This window comes from Salmo salar, chromosome ssa16 (genome assembly GCF_905237065.1).
Source record: "Salmo salar chromosome ssa16, Ssal_v3.1, whole genome shotgun sequence".
NCBI classification, from domain to species: domain Eukaryota; kingdom Metazoa; phylum Chordata; class Actinopteri; order Salmoniformes; family Salmonidae; genus Salmo; species Salmo salar.
In genome coordinates this window covers 66,754,722-66,774,873 of record NC_059457.1, presented here as the reverse complement: position 1 = coordinate 66,774,873, position 20,152 = coordinate 66,754,722, and the positions used below count along the sequence as shown (strand labels likewise).

The 20,152-nt window shown below is 41.6% G+C and overlaps 2 protein-coding genes across 5 annotated transcripts in view; one reads left to right on the top strand and one right to left on the bottom strand.

Moving 5' to 3' along the window:
- LOC106574264 (tyrosine-protein phosphatase non-receptor type 4) overlaps positions 1–12,305 on the bottom strand; it is a 35,460-nt gene extending 23,155 nt beyond the window's left edge. For both annotated transcript variants that reach the window (XM_014150045.2, XM_014150046.2), the window contains exons 1-2: positions 12,026–12,305; positions 7,598–7,752 (exon numbers count right to left, since the gene is read on the bottom strand). In XM_014150045.2, the coding sequence (XP_014005520.2) occupies positions 7,598–7,735 (138 nt within the window). In that variant the 5' untranslated portion in view covers positions 7,736–7,752; positions 12,026–12,305. The remainder of the gene's footprint in view (positions 1–7,597; positions 7,753–12,025) is intronic.
- LOC106574266 (ras-related protein M-Ras) lies at positions 12,101–17,741 on the top strand. Of its 3 annotated transcripts, none has more exons than XM_014150048.2 (6): positions 12,101–12,290; positions 15,019–15,230; positions 15,527–15,680; positions 15,833–15,932; positions 16,019–16,098; positions 16,207–17,741. In XM_014150048.2, the coding sequence occupies exons 2-6, from the start codon at positions 15,038–15,040 to the stop codon at positions 16,304–16,306; spliced, it is 627 nt and encodes a 208-aa protein (XP_014005523.1). In that variant the 5' UTR covers positions 12,101–12,290; positions 15,019–15,037; the 3' UTR covers positions 16,307–17,741. The 3 variants fall into 3 exon arrangements, with proteins under 3 accessions (XP_014005523.1, XP_014005522.1, XP_014005524.1); XM_014150047.2 differs by lacking the exon at positions 12,101–12,290 and adding an exon at positions 13,254–13,428; XM_014150049.2 differs by lacking the exons at positions 12,101–12,290; positions 16,019–16,098 and adding an exon at positions 13,270–13,428.
- The last annotated feature ends 2,411 nt before the right edge of the window (positions 17,742–20,152 follow it).

Here is a 20,152-nt window from a genome sequence, read left to right as displayed (position 1 = left end):
TACGCTGCTGCCCCAGAGAGGAGATTACGAGTCACGTGGAATTTTACTACGGTCGTGACTCATGACTGCCTGTGTGGCGGTTACATGGTAACCGCAACAGCCCTAAACACCCCACACAAGTCTATGTGGCGCCAACGAGTGAAATCAGAGTGCTGTGCGTCAACGTGGAGATGATCTCTACCCATAGCGTTCAGCAGCTATCAGGTCATACTCTGTCCAGCCACTAGGCTAATGCACAGCAGCCATGTTGGGAACCAAACTACCAGCTAACAAGGGGCTTTACTGAAACACTGAAGCTCTCCAGCTCTAGAAGTTAAACAGATGCCTGTTAGAAGCCTTCTTGTAGATTCCCTGTGCAGTGCAAGTATTGGAGGTGGCGCACGCATGGCGGTAGAATGCCAGAGGACATGATAATGGAGCTGTCAGTTGTCATTCAGTACTGACTTCACCTGTGTAAACATGATGTGTGTCTGTGCACACTGGATGGTTCCCAGAGGATACAAACCACATCAACGCCAACAAAGTATATGAAACACATACGCACACAAACATGAGGGCCTGTATTCACCTAATCCTGACTGGCAGTGAAGCCTTGACCTGGTTCAGCCCAGCATGGCACTAGTAAAGACAAAGGACTCCATAATGACAGCTCTGTAGTCCCTGAAATGAACTCATCTTAATTCATGACCAGGGGATTAGTGGTCAGCGGCTGAGCAGATTTATTTGACCCAGAACAGAACAAAGAGTGTCGGGGCAACAGAGATGGTCGGGGGTTAGACTGAGGTGCTATGTGTGTGTGTTGTAATTAGAGTACCTCACAGAGGGGAATGCATTAACATTGTGCCTCTCTGCCCCCGTTCCCCACAGTGCACCACACGGGCCAGATATCCCCCACGCTTGGCTCGGAAAAGCTATTGTGATGTGTGCAGTTCAGTCCTGGTGTAAGTGTTTACGCCATTGGCTAGTAACCCCTGGAGTGTCTTTTTAAACCAGAATGCCAGACATTCTGCGATGTCGCTGCTATGCTGCTATTAATGACAGATATCTAAAATGACCCAGGCTCCTTTGGTCCTTACTACTACAATGCATCTGTATTTTAAAGTGCAATTCCATCACTTTTCAGCCACATTTTTATTATCTCCAGCACAATACCAGTGTCTATATACGGTGCATTCGGAAAGTATTCAGACCCCTTGACTTTTTCCATATTTTGTCACGTTACAGCCTTATTCTAAAATGTATTAAATTAAATGTTTTTCCTCATCAATCTAAACACAATACCCGATAATGACAAAGTGAAAACAGGTTTTTAGAAATGTTTGCACATTTGTGACCCGATTCAGGAAACTAGGCGTATGTCGCAAGTCACGACTTCCCAGGAGAGCCTTTTAAACGTAATAAAACATTATTTTTTTTAATCAAAATGTGTTTTTTGGCAGATATGCCTTCTCGAATATGTGAACTTTCATGTGCCTTAATATCAAACGGGTATGTCATCTGTAAATATGAATAGAATTGTTAAATTATGAGCCTAGTTGGTTTAGCCACAGAAAAAGTGAGCAACCTTCCCGCTAGCCTTGATTGGCTGAGATAATGAGTGGGCTGGACATGCCGAGAGATGAGTTTGTATTGGTCGGTGTTGCCTGCTGCTCGTAATGCGTAAATAATAGTTTCTACTGCAGTTTTTTTGTAAACATATTATGTTGCTACTGCTCTCAATAACATTGCTGCCCTGGATTTATCAGGCGCTATCAACAAAGGTCAGTGGGAAAAAGTTGTGATGGACTACTTTCTGGACGACGATCGTGCCACGCAATGCTGACTCTCTCATTTCATAACACGTTTTGAAATCAGTGAAACACAACGGGCCAAACAAGCTGTGCAAACTAAGCTTTCATCCATGTATACAGGTAAGAATCTAGCTACAGATTCAGATATTATAAGTTTCTAATTTTGTCCAAAAGTTGTTTCATTGCAAGCTAAAGCTTGCTGTTAGCTAGCCAGCTGGAGTTTGATGGCTGGCTTGCTAACTAACAATGAATCTAATGTAATTTGGTTAACTTTAGCTTGCTATGACAATCTGTTTGTATTGCTAGTAACGTTACTCTATGGATTGGGAAAATAGTACATTTTTTAGCTAGCTAACGTTAATGTGACATGTCTAAACAAAAGATCCCAAGTTACAGCTTGCTGTTACCTAGCTAACATTAGCTGAGGTTAGGTGGCTGGCTTGCTAGCTAACATTAACTTAGAGTTGAAGTCGGGCGTTTACACACACTTAGGTTGGAGTCATTAAAACTAGTTTTTCAACCACTCCACAAATTTCTTGTTAACAAACTATAGTTTTGGCAAGTCGGTTAGGACATCTACTTGGTGCATGTCAAAAGTAATTTTTCCAACAATTGTTTACAGACAGATTATTTCACTTATAATTCACTGTATCACAATTCCAGTGGGTTAGAAGTTTACATACATTAAGTTGACTGTGCCTTTAAACAGCTTGGAAAATTCCAGAAAATTATGTCATGGCTTTAGAAGCTTCTGATAGGCTAATTGACATCATTTGAGTCAAATGGAGGTGTACCTGTGGATGTATTTCAAGGCCTACCTTCAAACTCTGTGTCTCTTTGCTTGATATCATGGGGAAATCAGCCAAGACCTCAGAAAAAAAATTGTAGACCTCCACAAGTCTGGTTCATCCTTGGGAGCAATTTCCAAATGCCTGATGGTACCACGTTCATCTGTACAAACAATAGTACGCAAGCATAAACACCATGGGACCACGCAGCCGTCATACCACTCAGGAAGGAGACGCATTCTGTCTCCTAGAGATGAACGTACTTTGGTGTGAAAAGTGCAAATCAATCCAAGAACAACAGCAAAGGACCTTGTGAAGATGCTGGAGGAAACAGGTACAAAAGTATCTATATCCACAGGAAAACGAGTCCTATATCGACATAACCTGAAAGGCCGCTCATCAAGGAAGAAGCCACTGCTCCAAAACCACACCATCCCAACCGTGAAGCACGGGGGTGGCAGCATCATGTTGTGGGGGTGCTTTGCTGCAGGAGGGACTGGTGCATTTCACAAAATAGATGGCATCATGAGGTAGGAAAATGATGTGGATATATTGAAGCAACATCTCAAGACATCAGTCAGGAAGTTAAAGCTTGGTCACAAATGGGTCTTCCAAATGGACAATGACCCCAAGCATACTTCCAAAGGTGTGGCAAAATGGCTTAAGGACAACAAAGTCAAGGTATTGGAGTGGCCATCACAAAGCCCTGACCTCAATCCCATAGAAAATTTGTGGGCAGAACTGAAAAAGCGTGTGTGAGCAAGGAGGCCTACAAGCCTGACTCAGTTACACCAGCTCTGTCAGGAGGAATGGGACAAAATTCACCCAACTTATTGTGGGAAGCTTGTGGAAGGCTACCCGAAAGGTTTGACCCAAGTTAAACAATTTAAAGGAAATGCTACCAAATACTAATTGAGTGTATGTAAACTTCTGACCCACTGGGAATATGATGAAAGAAATATAAGCTGAAATAAATCATTCTCTCTACTATTATTCTGACATTTCACATTCTTAAAATAAATTGGTGATCCTAACTGACCTAATTTTTTACTAGGATTAAATGTTAGGAATTGTGAAAAACTGAGTTTAAATGTACTTGGCTAAGTTGTATGTAAACTTACGAATTCAACTGTACGTGTATGAAGTGTGTGTAACATTAGTGATGTTTTCTCAGAATGCCATTTCACGTTGCTAGTTATAGCCTAATGTCAGCTAGCTAACATTGAACTTATTGTTTAACTTTAGCTAGCTATGACAATCAGTCTGTATTGCTAGTTAAAGCTTGCTGTTAGCTAGCCAGCTGACGTTAGATGGCTGGTTAGCTACAGTAGCTAACATTACCTGTATGAACTGTGTGTAGTGATATCGCAGAATGCCATTTCGCATCTATTGTATAATAATGCTACAATATTTGTATCTGGAATTTGTCTTTCAGCATTAATCAGTAGAACACACCAGTCATACAGTCATCAAAAAGAGAGCTGGCCCAAGCAAGCTAAGGCAGCAGCGCAGTCATCAACTACATGCACCATTTCTTCACCAACTATATATAGAGTTGGGAAAACACGTGTGGACCTGAATTGTGATAACTGCAGTGGCCAAAACAAGAACAAGTTTGTGCTCTGGTATTGTACCTGGTGGACCATGCACAAGCTCCACGACAATTTGGACCTTCACTTCCTGATCACAGGCCACACCAAGTTTGCCCCTGACTTGTGCTTCGGCCTCATCAAGCAGCGCTTCAGAAAGACCAGAGTGAACACTTTGTCTGAGATTGCTGGTGTTGTGAAGGACAGCACAGTGACAGGGGTAAACATCCCACAGCTGGTTGGCCTGGAGGATGGTACGGTGCTTGTGGAAAGCTATGGCTGGCAACAACACCTGACTCCATACTTCAGTGCCACAGATCAGCACTTCAGGTAAAAAAGTATTTTCTTTGTATGAGGTTATTCTTATCTAAACTTGGGAGGTGAATTGATGTTGTGCAGGGTTGTAATGTATTCAGATTTTTTTGTTATTCGCTGTTTTACACCTTCGATGCTCTGGAGCCTGGTGTTGTCGCCAAGGGGCGTTCGGACTGTCGTGACCAGGTTTCAGCTGAAGCGCAACGCTGACATCCTTCCTCCCATAGATGGTCTGCCTATAAAAGCACCACCTGGACCGGACACAGCTAGACAAACTATCTTTTTGACAAGATCAGGGAGTTTTGCGACAAAGAGGCTATGGACATCACATGCCCTGCACCAAAGTCAAGGGCAGGACAGAAACAGGCTCTCCGACTATAGATTCCCTTGTTAATGCGTGGTTCGGACAGACCTGTTCATCAGCACTCTCTGCAGTGCCTCTATTCACATGACTCTCTCCTAACACACACGCCATACGTGGCTGATATTGTTGATATGTGTGGTCGTAACATGATTTTGTGACATACCACAACAATATCATGTGACTGTATTAAGTGTCCACCACTTAAATATATGGCGCATGCATCTGTTTATGTACTGGACATGTGCACCTCACTCAGGTTTTAACTCAGGTTGCATGGCCTTAACTTATGTATGGAATACTATGTGATAAGTGCATGTGTAACAGTATATAAAGTATGCTAATGTACTGGTGTGAAGGCATTTGGGCAGTGATGTAAAGTCCTTAAGTAAAAATACATTAAAGTACTACTTAAGTAGTTTACTTTACATGACTTTACTATTAATATTTTTGGCAACTTTTACTTCACTACATTCGTAAAGAAAATAATGTACTTTTTACACCATACATTTTCCTTGACACCCAAAAGTACTCGTTACATTTGGACAGGAAAATTGTCCAATTCACACACTCATCAAGAGAACATCCCTGGTCATCATACTGCCTCTGATCTGGCAGACTCACTAAACACAAATGCTTCATTTGTAAATTATGTCTGAGTGTTGAAGTGTGCCCCCTGGCTATCCATCAAAAAATAATACAATTGTGCTGTCTGGTTTTCTTAACATAAGGAAGTTGAAATGAAATATTTTTACTTTTACGTTTGATACTTAAGTACATTGTGCCCCTGACTATCCGTCAAATTATTATTATTTTTTAATACATTTGTGCCGTCTGGTTTAATATATGGAATTTGAAATGATTTACACTTTTACGCAAGTATGACAATGTAGTACTTTTTCCACCACTGGATGTGGCTGGGGGTTATAACATTTCTTTCACATGACCTATCAATTTAGACAAGTGTATCTGGGTAAGCGTCATCTAATATTTAGAAAATATTTTTATCTGGACACTTTCTGTTAACCTGAAATGTTTCCTTGTTGTAGGATACTACCACTTTTAGTCTTTAGCACATGACCTCACGTGAATCCTTAAAGAGATGGGTGGGGCTTAAGAGGGTGTGAATAATGCTGAATGGGTGTAGACAAAGGAGAGCTCTCTAGTAGGTACCAAAACATTCAAAGGCCCTTTTTTCAAAAGTGAGTTTACAAGTGTATAAACTTTCAAAGTAGAATTACTTTCCCATTGTTCCTCAAAAATGCTGTGTATGATATAGCATTTTGTAGCTCTGAGTCTCTATTTTTATCCAATGTAAAAAAAAAAAAATGAAATTCAAATGTTGCTACATAAGACAAAATCCAGGTGGTGAGTCACATTTAATAAAAATAAAGAACAGAAATAGCTTATTTACATAAGTATTCAGACTCTTTGCTATGAGACTCGAAATTGAGCTCAGGTACATCCTGTTTCTACAACTTGATTGGAGTCAACCTTTGGTAAATTCAATTGATTGGACAGGATTTGGAAAGGCACACACCTGTCTATATAAGGTCCCACAGTTGACAGTGAATGTCAGAGCAAAATCCAAGCCATGAGGTCAAAGGAATTGTCCGTAGAGCTCCGAGACAGGATTGTGACAAGGCACAGATTTGGGAAATGGTACCAAAGAGCACAGTGTCCTCCATCATTCTTAAATGGAAGTTGTTTGGAACCACCAAGGTACAGAGAGATCCTTGATGAAAACCTGCTCCAGAGCGCTCATAATCTCAGACTGAGGCAAAGGTTCACCTTCCAACAGGACAATGACCCTAAGCACACAGCCAAGACAACGCAGGAGTGGCTTTGGGACAAGTCTCTGAATGTTCTTGAGTGGCCCAGCCAGAGCCCGGACTTGAACCCGATCGAACATCTCTGGAGAGACCTGAAAATAGCTGTGCGGCAACGCTCCCCATCCAACCTGACAGAGCTTGAGAAGTTCTGCAGAGAAGAATGGGAGAAACTCCCCAAATACAGGTGTGCCAAGCTTGTAGCGTCATACCGAAGAAGAATTGAGGCTGTAATCTCTGCCAAAGGTGCTTCAACAAAGTACTGAGTAAAGTGTCAGAATAGTTATGCAAATGCAATATTTCATTATTTTTTATATGCAAAAATACTAAAGACCTGTTTTTTCTTTGTCATTATTGGGTATTGTGTGTAGATTGATTACAGGAAAAAAACGATTTAATCCATTTTAGAATAAGGCTGTAACGTAACAAAATGTGGAAAAAGTCAAAGTGGTCTGAATACTTTCTGAATGCACTGTGTGAAAATTGTGCTTTTCTACATTTTGTAGAAAAATATAAAGTTAAAAATGTCTACCCTATGACATTTTTAAGCACTATAAGATTTGTGGGGAGCAAGAAAATACCCTCCCTCTAATTTGTCTTCGTTTTAATCCTACCCTGAGATGTCACGGAGAAGCATTTAAAAAAAATATTTTTAACCACAGATCGTGGAATCGTGCCGTTTTCACATACGTAGACACTGGTATGGTGCTGGAGGTAATGAACATGAGGTTGAAAAGCGGCAGAATTACCCTTTAAACAAAGTCTAATTTATCTTTATAGGCCTACTTGGTTACTGTGTTGCCTATTGATAGACAACTGGTCTTGAGAGAAGAGAGAGAAGGCCCTGACCTAGTCATTCTCTATGGTGATATGTAGGGCTGTACAGTCAGTGTAGATGCCGGGGGTAGTATAGTACAGTACTTACGTTAACTTTGAAGGCTTGAACTGTGTTATCCAGCAGAAGAACATTACAGACCACCTCTGTGTGCTGCCTGTCTTGTGCCAGCTCTGATGCTCGGTCATTGTAGTTACTGCCAGCTGGCAACTGGGAGGGTGAGGTCATTACTGTCCACACTGGGTCTGCAACACAGAGAAAGAAAACAGCAGGGTGAGGGACCTTTTTATTATACTGCATTTAAATACATTACATTGCTCCAGAGTGGTGCAGCGGTCTAAAGCACAGCATATCACTACAGCCCCTGGTTCGATCCTGGGCTGTATCACAACCCGGCCGTGATCGGGAGTCCCATAGGGCGGCGCACAATTGGCCCAGCATCGTCCGGGTTAGGGGAGAGTTTGGACAGGGTAGGAATTTGTTCTTAACTGACTTGCCTAGTTAAATAAAAGTAAACATTCTGCAATGGCGAATGGTTAGCCTCGTCTTCAACACCAGTATACCACTTTTTATTTAAACAGTCGGCAACAGCATATTTGAGTCAAGTAAAAATAATAAAGACAATGCACCCCTCCTTAAATCTGTGACTGATGCTGAGGATGTCATACTTCATTCTAGTACTTTCTAGAAAGAGATCCCTAGCAGATCCAAGGCCCTTGATCCTCTATGGTCTATGCTCTCACAGTCAGGCTGCAGTACGATGAAAGGATTCAGTGAGGCATGACCCAGTTCACTACCGCTGGGAGGAAGACAGCTACACACACTACAGAGGACTTCCCCAGGAGGGATAGCAGTCTTCACGTCCCTACCAGAGTCCACACACACACACACACACACACACACACACACACACACACACACACGCTCGGATGGATGCTGTTAGGCCTAATTCTGAGTTATAAAGTTGTAATAATAGGGGGAAGGGTGATAAATAATTATTCAAATCATATTTCACAATCATATCAAATATTAGGGAGAAAAGTGACTGCAGAAACATAGAAAAAGTTTTAAAACAACTAGGATAGGCTATATCACCTTTGACCTTTTTCCTGCATGACATCATCCATTGACTGCACACAGAAAGGTCCCGAAATAAACCAAGGCCACACCAGCAGCAGGGCTTTTGTCAGTGACAATGGTGTTCCTGTGAATGTCATAGTGCAACACACAAAGACACGCTGAGGCGCTGTACTGTGTTGTCACACTGGCCCCCATCTCTAGAACACCCACATGGGTCAATACCCTGTCACGGGTCTCAACTTCTCAACAGTTAGAGAGAGGTTAAAGCAGGGGGATCAGGGATCAGACACTTCAAAACCTACTAGCTATTATTCTATCGTGTTAATCATTCCCATTATTTAAACATGTTTTTAACAGTTCACATGCACTTTGTCTATGTTTTCCATGTTCTGAATTCTTGAATGAAATGGTCAAACTAGGCCTAAACAATATCTAGGGAGTGGCTGTCCTGGCTTGACCCATACCTTATTATCTATTCAAGTCTATTCAGGAAATGACCGTTTTTGGTTACTATCGCTTACCAACAGAAAAAAGACAAATGTCCAAACGACTCTCAGGTTAAGACTAAGGTTATTTACAACGTCGTCCCTCCTTTGAACAAAGTTGCAGTCCAAAAACATCACCTACAGTGTGCAGATGTCAACACATGGAACAGTCACAGTAGAATCCTAATGAACATACTGATCCATAAATACCTACTTTGACCTTTACTGTCTGTCACTGTGTTCGTTTACTGCACTTTCTGTCACTATAGCCTCCAGGACAACCACACAAAGCTGGCAGTGAATAGCCATGGCAGCTAGCCTTGAGTGGAGGGTGGGTCCATCCAATATCCATGAACTTGAGGGATGGGAGCAGATAGACTGTGTGACAGTGTCAGTGTAACCCGCTTCCAACCTGGCTCGCCTGCCAACAACACCCCCCACCATAACAGAGTCCAAATCATCTATGGGGCTGAGTGACCTTTCAGTAATAGAGCCACAGCTCTGGACACCATTCCAAATGCATAGACTACCTTGAATCCTAATGCAACTCCTAGGCCCTAGACCGAAGTTAATAACCTCACTCCTGAATAAAGTAGGCTACACATTGCTTTACAGATCCATCAGGTGATATATTGGCCTGCCGTTGTCTTAGTATTTTCACACCATGTACAACAGAACAGCATTACCTATCTGATACAGTAATCACTATGGGTTATAAAACAGAAATCCCTTAATGTACTAAGGCTACATTCATTCTTCAAAGCATCTGTGTACAATAAACTGCGATGACAGCTAAGGGACATAATCGTTTTATTAAACCTTGGCTCCTGAAACACTCCCACCCACTCCAGCACTGGATTAACATGCTGTGTGTACAGTTCAGACACATCTCTCCCCCAAGAGACTACAGTACAAACAACCAGGGTCATGTTCATTAGGCATGAAACGGAAGAAAATGGACTAAAACAAGGAGGGACTACTTGGACTTGTCCAATAACAAACACGCATTTTCGTTTCAACACATTTTGCTACAGTGTGGCCTACTGAACACAACCCAGATAGGTTATGTTCCACACACAAAGGGAGTTCCCCTTCCTCTCAGATCTTCCACTCTGCAGACCTCAGTCACCACATGTGCGTCCCAAATGGCACCCTATTCACCATAGGGCTCTGTTCAAAAGTAGTGCACTATGTAGGGAATAGGATGCCATTTGGAGGGCTGCCATCATTAGATCAACTGTGGAGCGCCACACATGCATCACAGATCACACACTCATGCGTGACACTAGAGAGCGTATGCGCTCTTTTTTTCTCTCTCTTTCCACTATTCTCAGTTTTTTGGTCCGGTGCGTGGTCTAGCAAGCCTTCTCAGCTTTGTGAGGCTAAAGCCAACAGTAGCTAACAAGCCCTGGGCACAAATCTAAACAACATTGTTCACGACATAAGAGATTCACTCTGAAAAGGCTTGTTAAAATCATCTGCACTCCTGTGCAACATAGGCTATCAATTATGTCCACACAGAATGGTGCATAATGATAAACAACCTAACAAACACAATTACATTGTCGATTGCCGTGAGCTAGAGGTTAGAGAACGTTGCCATTGATAAAACCCCATTTGCGGCCATTCTCATTCTCCCTGGTTCCTTCCTTCCGCCTCCCCCTCCCGTTCTTAAAGCTCCAGAGGTGTTTGTTGCTATTGATCTCATTCATTCAGATATTTAGCCCCAGCTGCAGTGTAGTTACTTACTCACCACCCCCATACTGTGGAGGTGGGGACACTACAGTGTAGACCCCCTAGTGACTCATCCTGTTTTTGAGCTTCATGAGCACATATGTGTTTTATGTCATTTGCCACACACTTTTCCGCTGTCTGCAGCACACGCTACGTTGATCGGTTTCATCCGTTTCAGCACACCCCCCCCCTTCTCCCCCATCAAATCCCATGTCCTCCATCACTCTCATTCACTGCACTGTCAAAAGCCTTGCACTTGACAATAACTGACCCAGTCTCTAAAAGTGTGAGGCTGCTTTAGACAGACGGAGAGAGATGGAGAGGTGGAGGATACAAGCATCCTCTTCTTTCTACTCTGCAGCTCTTCATCAGAGAGAGAGAGAGAGAGACAGTTGAGATTGTGTGATAGCAAATGGCTGCTCCTCTAGCTCTATATTCCACTATGGTCAGCAAAGGAGGCAGAGAAGGAAATGTCATGATGACATCACTGGGGATTCTATAGATTCCAGGGACAAAGCCATTTCTGTGAAGCTCTATTCCCTCAGTCTTTCTTTGTAGCGGCAGGTAGATTAGAAGCCTAGTGTTTCTACGAAGTCAGTCAGTGCACTAGACTAGAGCTTCCATATTTCTTGTGATAGGAACCGAGCACTGGGTCTTGCATCCAGCAGCATGAATACAACATGAATATGTGTCATAACTGCATTATTACAGGCAAACAGGACTTGTATGAAATCTGAGTGGAGTTTATTATGTCAACCAGCTAAACCAGTGTTTAGCCTACCTGTAATCAGAATCAGTGGGGTTTCTCTGTGTACTGATTCAAGAAACAGGTTCATCCATCTATTGACCCAGACATATATTTAACCTCTACCTTCTCCCCTGGCCTACACTCCCTCCCTCTCCCAAAACCAGAAGTGCACACTCTATTCTGTTCTGTTCTATTCTAGTTAACTGTAGCCTATATGCATGCCAACTGGCATATGACAGGGAAAAAATAACAAACAACACATTGATGTTAGCTAGCTAGAAAGCCAACCTCCAGGCCATCAAATAGTTGTCACTGTCACTAGGACTAGCATCAGCTAACGTAGTGGTGTAGCAATACTGTCTCTGGATAGATTAACAGCTAGTTGGCTAACTTGCTACAACAGCTGTGCTATGCAAGCTAGCAAGCTAACCATGGCATGACGTTATTATTATGCAGGCTGCTTAACGTTACCTTCATAAACTGCGCCGGTAGAGTCCAGGTTTTTGAGGGATAAAATCAAGAACACAGCAATAAGTGGGCGAAGTGGTGAAATTCAACCGCTGCAGATCCACAGAAACCTCCTCATCGTTCGCAGCAGCATACACTCGCTACGGCCGCACAGGTTCGTTTCGGCCGCACAGGTTCGTTTCTCTTCAGCACCACAGCGATGATGGACCCAGGCAAACGTCAATACAGGACGCAACCATTGTAATGCGAGCAAGGCAAGCACGAGCAGGTAGGTATGATTACCACAAAAAAACAGAACTTCCTTTCCGCGGTCCCCAAACTGTAGTTCAATTCAAAGACAACCTCGTTTGAAGACGTTGATCATTTATATGCAGCATAAACCATTGGGCAGCAACGAAATATGGCGTAAACTCCACAACACATATTTTTTTTGGAACGGGGGTGATGTCTGTCAAACTAGTAGGCGTGGCATTCGAGGCGCAGATTTCACAACACGCACGCGCGCAGCCTATATTGTGAGAAATGGGAAAAATATTAAACGTTAATACTGTTATTATTATTATTAGATTGTACGTAACTTCAAATCTTTTTCCATAAAGGTAGTTTGTGTGTGATATATTAAACGCTTATTAAACATTTATCTACCTTTGCAAATAAATATCCTATACTCCCATCTTGTGGCCAATTCTATGTTCATGCCACTTCTATTTGAGATTAATGGTAATAACTGGTATATTGTATATAGTTTCAAAATGAAATGCAGAAACTCTGATATTGTACATCCGCATCTAGAACTGCCCACTTGTAGGTAACATGTAAGTAACATTAAGGTATTGCCTACTTAAAATTATTCATGGAGAGTTTGGAAGTTGTTAATAAATGGTTCTTTATTCGTTTTTATAGATAGTTTATAGATACTTTGTAAATAAGCAATAGGCTATACATTGGTTGAAAATGACTTACATTATTTTTTATATGATCACATCTGGACTTGAGCCATCATGGAATGCTCCATTTCTACATCAGGGGGCTCCTGTTCAAATATTGTTTTACTTACCCTCCAAAAGTGGCAGGCTAAAAACATAACATATTGAAAGTCAATACTTAAGCACTTAAATTAAGCCCGACAAACTCTAAATGTGACCTATAATCATTAAAATAATGGCTTATTTGCTCAAAAATAATAAATGTTGACCCCCCTTCTCCCGCTTGAAGCAAACCTATCGTATCAGCTGTTGCAGCGCAAAGTAACTGTTACATTTTTGTGGCAGATGCTGGCTTTTCCAGCAGCTGTGATATGAAATTGATTGGATATAAATGTACAGATCTGAATGAAGTCAGCTTTACAACACGAGAAGGCAAGAAATGTGACTTCATTCAGGCGACTTTACAGTATATATATTGGGGTAAGCTTTTTTATTTAATCGGCTACTACAGATTGCGTTGCTTTGGGATGTCTGGTGTTTTCAGATGTAAAGTCACGGCTAGCTGTATCCTACTGAAATGTGTGTGAAAGTCAAATTATACCATGTAATAATATGAAATGGCGAGGCATTTTACAATACGGAATCCCACTTTATCTGGTTATGCCTAAGCAAATAATTGTTCAACTTTGTTACTGGGTCGAATATGGCACAATAAAAACTAAAGTGTTCAGTCGGGGATATGGGATTTGTGAATCACAGATGAATGGGGATTTATGAGTCACAGATCGGACTGATCACAAATGAGGTGAATGTGTGCGCGAAATGTGTCTGAGAAATAAGGAATCACCCACGTCAGACTACATGAAGTAGTCCTCTTGATCAACAGGTTGTGCTCTGCAGGTAGGCCTACATAATATGCGATTAGAACAGCCTTTGATGACATATAACTGAAAAAACAACAACAGTATTTTCATAATGACCCTAGAGCAGGGATCATCAACTAGATTCAGCCATGGGCCGATTTTTTCTTGAGGGGGGGGGCTGGAACATAATTACACATCATTTGTAGACATCAAATTGTCCACAAGAAGCCCAAATAGATATAATGTCTTCAACAATTATTTAAAACCTTGCTAACATTTGAATGAGATCACGTATCTCTCTATTATGCGTGGGAATACTTTAACAGATTTCTTAAATTAAAATAACTTGGAGCTGATTTCCTGGTGTTTTTACAGTCTTTTATGTAAAAAAAACCCAGTGTTTTTGTTGTTCTCTGAAACTTTGGGGGACAAATTCCCCAGTTGGGGAACCCTGCCCTAGAGAATGTGATACCCCTTGGAACCCAAAGAAGTACCCCTCAGAATAGGGTCTCCCCAGCCCCCAGGTTTGACTGAGAATTGTTTGAGTTGGTCGGCCCTTGGCCCATTCTCTGGCTACAACATTGTTCTGGAGGGCCTGTAAGTTCCACAGGCATCTGGGTCCCTTTCCTGCTTTGGCCAGGGACACAGGCTACAGTATCCACTGAGAAAGGAAACTCTCCACGTCCCGCCATTGTTGACCGCAGGAAGGAAGAGCTCTCTTTGTGACGTCATCATGTTAGACCAGTGCCATTGTATGGAGCTGCAGGCTGGGTTTGCTTACTCATGGCGTGTGTGTGGGTGGGTGATTCCCTGACTTAAGTACATCAGTGAAGATCCAGCAGACAAGGAATAGACAGCTACAGTACAGACCTCAGCCTTGTTTGAGTGTTTGATGTTTTCAGTGAAAAGGTGTGGGTATTCCAACATAAGAATGATACTGTTTTGGCCGAGTGAGTAAGCGACTATATAAGGAATGGAAGCTAAACATTATGATTACCATGTTTTCTATGCATTGCAGTGAAATAGAAGGATCTCTGCTTTTATAATATTCATTTAAGATGTATTCTATTACCACACTATTACCTGTGGCATTTCATTTGTGATTTTTGTCAGGTATTTTTGTCCAGAGCAAGAGAGGGGCAAAGAGCCCATTCTAAATGGCATCAGTCAGACATACACCATCTTCTGTCTTCCCTCTGTGTTCCAGGTATAGCATAGCTGTCACTATGGCAACGAGCGCTGTTCCCAGCGACAATCTCCCCACGTATAAGCTGGTCGTGGTGGGGGATGGGGGAGTGGGGAAGAGTGCTCTCACCATTCAGTTCTTTCAGAAGATCTTTGTCCCTGATTACGACCCCACCATCGAGGACTCCTACCTCAAACACACTGAGATTGATGCCCAGTGGGCCATATTGGACGGTAAATGGATTTATAGATAGCACATACATTACAAATAAAAAGTACGACCTGTTAACCTGGCCAAAGTACTATGTCGTTTCCCCCGAAATAATCTTTCCAATGTACTGAAGAACACGATTGAATGTTCTGTTATAAGGAGAAAAAAGGATAACGTTATTGTGCAGCCATTGTGAAATCTGAGGGATCAGCACACAGTTACAAATATTCATGAATAACCAGGATCATTTGTAATACTGTTCTCACTGTAGATGTTATATGTGTGACCTGTCTGATCGTGCATGTGTCTGTCTCTGCAGTTCTGGATACAGCAGGCCAAGAGGAGTTCAGTGCTATGAGGGAACAGTACATGAGGACTGGGGACGGGTTCCTCATCGTGTTCTCTGTCACAGACAAGGCCAGCTTTGAACATGTGGACCGCTTCCATCAACTCATCCTCAGGGTGAAGGACCGGTGGGATTTACTACTTAACTTCCCACTGGTGGCCGTGGCTAGGACAACAGTCATTCATTCATTCAGTTATTCATGTGTTCATGCATTTATTAGTCCGTCCATCCATTCATTCGTTCGTTCATTCATTCCTTCTTATTTTTCTTATTTTTTAGGGAATCCTTTCCTATGGTTCTTGTGGCCAACAAAGTGGACCTGCTGCATTTACGTAAAATACCCAGTGATCAGGGGAGGGAGATGGCTAGTAAACACAGTGTGAGTGAATGTGTGAACTTGACATATATATCATTGACAGATATTGTTTGATCTCCATACTAAATTCGGAGCTTTTTAATTTACAGATAGCTTACATTGAAACAAGTGCTAAGGACCCAGCCATGAATGTTGACAAGGCGTTCCACGAGTTAGTTAGGGTAATCAGGTATGTTACCGCCACAGATTATTTAGAGTAGGTTTGTCTGTTTGATACAAATGCTATGAGAGTCTCTCTCTCTCTCTCTCTCTCTCTCTCCCTCTCTCTCTCACCCAGGCAACAGATTCCAGAGAGGAGCCAGAAGAAGAAGAGGAAAGCCAAGTGGCGGGCCGACAGGTCCACTGTGTCCCACAGACTGCACTGTGTTGTCCTATGATGGCTTTTACTTGTACAGCTGCTCCCTACAGGACAGCGGGAAGATGATTAATTTAGGAGTGTTTACTCTCTACCCAGAGTGCCAGGAGGCAGTTTGTGCCCTCTACCCTGGCACATGAGTTAGGTAGTAGGGAGTTGCCCAGACATGGGATGTGACTGACTCGCCCTAAAAGGACCAGTGCAACAATTTACAGCTCTTCTGGGGATGTGCACTAACTTACTCAACAACATGGAGATATTTTATTTATCTTTATTTAACTGGGCAAGTCAGTTAAGAATAAATTCTTATTTTCAATGACAGCCTAGGAACAGTGGGTTAATTGCCTTGTTCAGGGGCAGAACGACAGATTTGTACCTTGTCAGCTCAGGGATGCGAACTTGCAACCTTGCGGTTACTAGTCCAATGCTCTAACTACTAGGCTACGCTGCCGCCGCAAAGTGGCATCACTTTAGCATGACTGCTTTTATCTACCAATGAAGCTCTTTGACTGAGAAACTTGACATATGTGCTCACAAAGTAAATCTGTAAATAATTAGACATACTGTACATTTTACTAAGAGGTAGGCCTTTAAACATTGTTTTACTAAGAGGTAGACATTTAAACATTGTTTTACTAAGAAGTAGGCCTTTAAAACTTGGTCCATGTTTTCATTAAGATGGAGGCCATTGAGTAAAGCACTGGAAGGAGGGAGGAAACAGAGAGCTTTCCCCAGCAAGGGGGAGTATAGTAGAGAGGGGAGTGAGAGGAGGGGAGAGGATGTGTCTGTTTGTTTTGGAATCAGTGGGCCTGTCAGACAACAGAGAGAAGAAGGGAAAGTGAGGAAAGAGATACAGAGAGAGAAAGAGATATTCCAAATGCATAGCAGCTGGCAAAGGGACTCCAGACATTGTGTCAAAGCCTGGGAGGCAGCCAATGTGTAGCCCCATAACTTATACAGGGAGAATGTCTTTATAACCTCCGAACAAGACTGTTATATAACTGCATTGAAGTTTATTGAATGCACCAAATGTCTTATTTGAATGTACATTTATGAACCATTACCATTTTGACTTATCAGTGCTCACTGGATGTACTTGTGTACTTCTCAAAATGCTTCAAACACACTATTGTGGTGTGTGTGTTTGTGTGTGCGTCATGAGTTCCCCGGATATGTTGTGGCCTAGACGATGAAATCTTATTTTCACATCTGAATATTAGTTTGCTTTGCTACTATTTCATTATTTATTTTATATAAGTAATTTATAGCTGTGTTATCATTAGTAGAAGGCTACTCCAGAGAGGCACAAAGCACAGAGCTTAACTAAGAAATTGAAGGAACAAAACATTTGTAAGCAAAGTAATAAATGTGTGTTAATACATTTTGTGTTCTATTATATGTGTACACATCTTGGGTAAAATGGTTTGTCTGGATAAAACCATAATTATGACACAGAAGACTGTCTATCTCTGTCATTCTCAGTGAATATTAGTGTGTTGATGGTACCCTCCAGTGGATATAAATGTAATTGCAAGAATGGAACAACATTTAGCATGGTTGTACATTTGGCTCTTTGCTCTTGGGAATATACAGTGCATTCAGAAAATATTCACAACCCTTGACTTTTTCCACATTTTGTTGTGATGCAGTCTGACTTTAAAAGTGATTCAATTGAGATTTTGTGTCCCTGGTCTACACACAAGACCCCATAATGTCAAAATGGAATGACGTTTTTCGAAATGTTTACAAATGATTTTATGTGTGGGGTTTTTTGGAACTCAGTCGGGGTCTGAACTTACTGTTGAGTTAGAATAGTAGAATACACAAGGTGCAAGTTCAAAATCTTGTTTTGTCAGTCACTGACAGTCACTCAATTAGCCATGTCAGCTAACAATTTTTAGATTGCTAAGTTTGTCTGGCCAGTTATCCAAACTTGGGGCCTGTTTGTAGAAATGCAGGAAATTAGCTTTAAAACTGCAAAGAATTCTGTCTGCCACATGGCAAAATGAGTAGAATTGCATAGAATGTGTTATAGAATTTCAACATTTTCTCTCCATTGCATGGCAAAAGTGTAGAACTGCAGAAAACTTTCTTTAAAACGGCAAAAATGTCTCTGTGCCCCATGGCAAATGTGTACAATTCTATGATATTTTTTTTTAAATATATATTTTTTATTTCACCTTTATTTAACCAGGTAGGCTAGTTGAGAACAAGTTCTTATTTACAACTGCGACCTGGCCAAGATAAAGCAAAGCAGTGCGACACAAACAACCACACAGAGTTACACATGGAATAAGACAGTAGAAAAAGTCTATATACAGTGTGTGCAAATGAGGAAGGATAAGGGAGGTAAGGCAATAAATAGACCTTAGTGGCGAAATGATTACAATATAGCAATTAATCACTGGAGTGATAGGTGTACAGAAGATGAGTGTGCAAGTAGATACTGGGGTGCAAAGGAACAAAATAAATAACAGTATGGGGATGGGGTAGTTGGATGGGCTATTTACAGATGAGCTATGTACAGGTGCTGTGATCTGTGAGCTGCTCTGACAACTGGTGCTTAAAGCTAGTGAGGGAGATATGAGTCTCCAGCTTCAGTGATTTTTGCAGTTCGTTCCAGTCATTGGCAGCAGAGAACTGGAAGGAAAGGCGACCGAAGGAGGAATTGGCTTTGGCGGTGACCAGTGAAATATACCTGCTGGAGCGCGTGCTACGGATGGGTGCTCCAGCAAATAAAATGTGTGATTTTTTTAAATCTCTGCCCCATGGCAAAATTAGTAGAATTGCAGGTAATTTGCTTTAAACCGCAACTTTTCAACCTCAATTGCATTATCTCCAGCACAATACCAGTATCAACATATGTGAAAATGGCTAATTTCTAAGTTTCGTAGAATTAAATATAAAGTTGAAATGTTCTACCCGATGACATCATCAAAAGGTAAAACATTTTTTAAAACAGTGATTTTCAAACAATATGAGATTCAAGGTGATGTGGGGAGCAAGAAAAGACCCTACCTTGTGCTAGAAACTCGTTCCAGTGTCACGGATCCCTCCAGAACTTTAATCACGCACACCTGTCCCCTATTTCCACTGATTAGTATTTGTATATATGTGCCCTTTGGTTTCCATGGTCTTGTCGATTATTGTTACTATGTCCGTTGGAGTAACTGTGCTGTGTGTTTTGGCTTTCGTGCCATTGTGGATTGCGCAGACGATTACGAGTCTCGTCCCGTGGGTTAATCATTGTGCGCGTGTGTATTTATTCGAGGTACTCCTCTCTCTTTTGTTTGGGTTTCAACCCTGTGTTTTTGTTACGTGTTTATTTGGTCTTCGTGCCCTTACACGGCACTCCGTCATTTGGGATGAATAAAAAACCCTATTAAACATTCCTGCGCCTGTCTCCCGAATCTCTTCATACCAACGTGACATCCAGGTTTTGAAAATCACTGTTTTGTACTTCTAATCCTACCATGTGATGTCACAGAGAAGCATTTTTTTAGGACATTATCTTTTTAACCACAGATCATAGAAGCGCGCTGTTTTCACATTCAGTGCCTTTATTCAGACCCCTTGACTTTTCCACATTTTGTTAGGTTACAGCCTTATTCTAAAATGGATTAAATTGTTTTTTTCCTCATTAATCTACACACAATACCACATAAAGATAAAGCGAAAACAGGTTTTCAGAATTTTTTGCTAATTTCTTAAAAATAAAATAAAAAAATATTTACATAGGTATTCAGACACTTTACTCAGTACTTTGTTGAAGCTCCTTGGGCAGTGATTACAGCCTTGATTCTTCTTGGGTATGATGCTACAAGCTTGGCACACCTGTATTTAGGGATTTTCTCCCATTCTTCTCTGC

Coding starts and splice junctions, on each gene's coding strand:
- LOC106574266 (XM_014150048.2), top strand. CDS start 15,038: ATGGCAACGAGCGCTGTTCCCAGCGACAATCTCCCCACGTATAAGCTG. Junction 15,231..15,526: donor CCAGTGGGCCATATTGGACG/GTAAATGGATTT, acceptor CTGTCTCTGCAG/TTCTGGATACAGCAGGCCAA. Junction 15,681..15,832: donor ATCCTCAGGGTGAAGGACCG/GTGGGATTTACT, acceptor CTTATTTTTTAG/GGAATCCTTTCCTATGGTTC.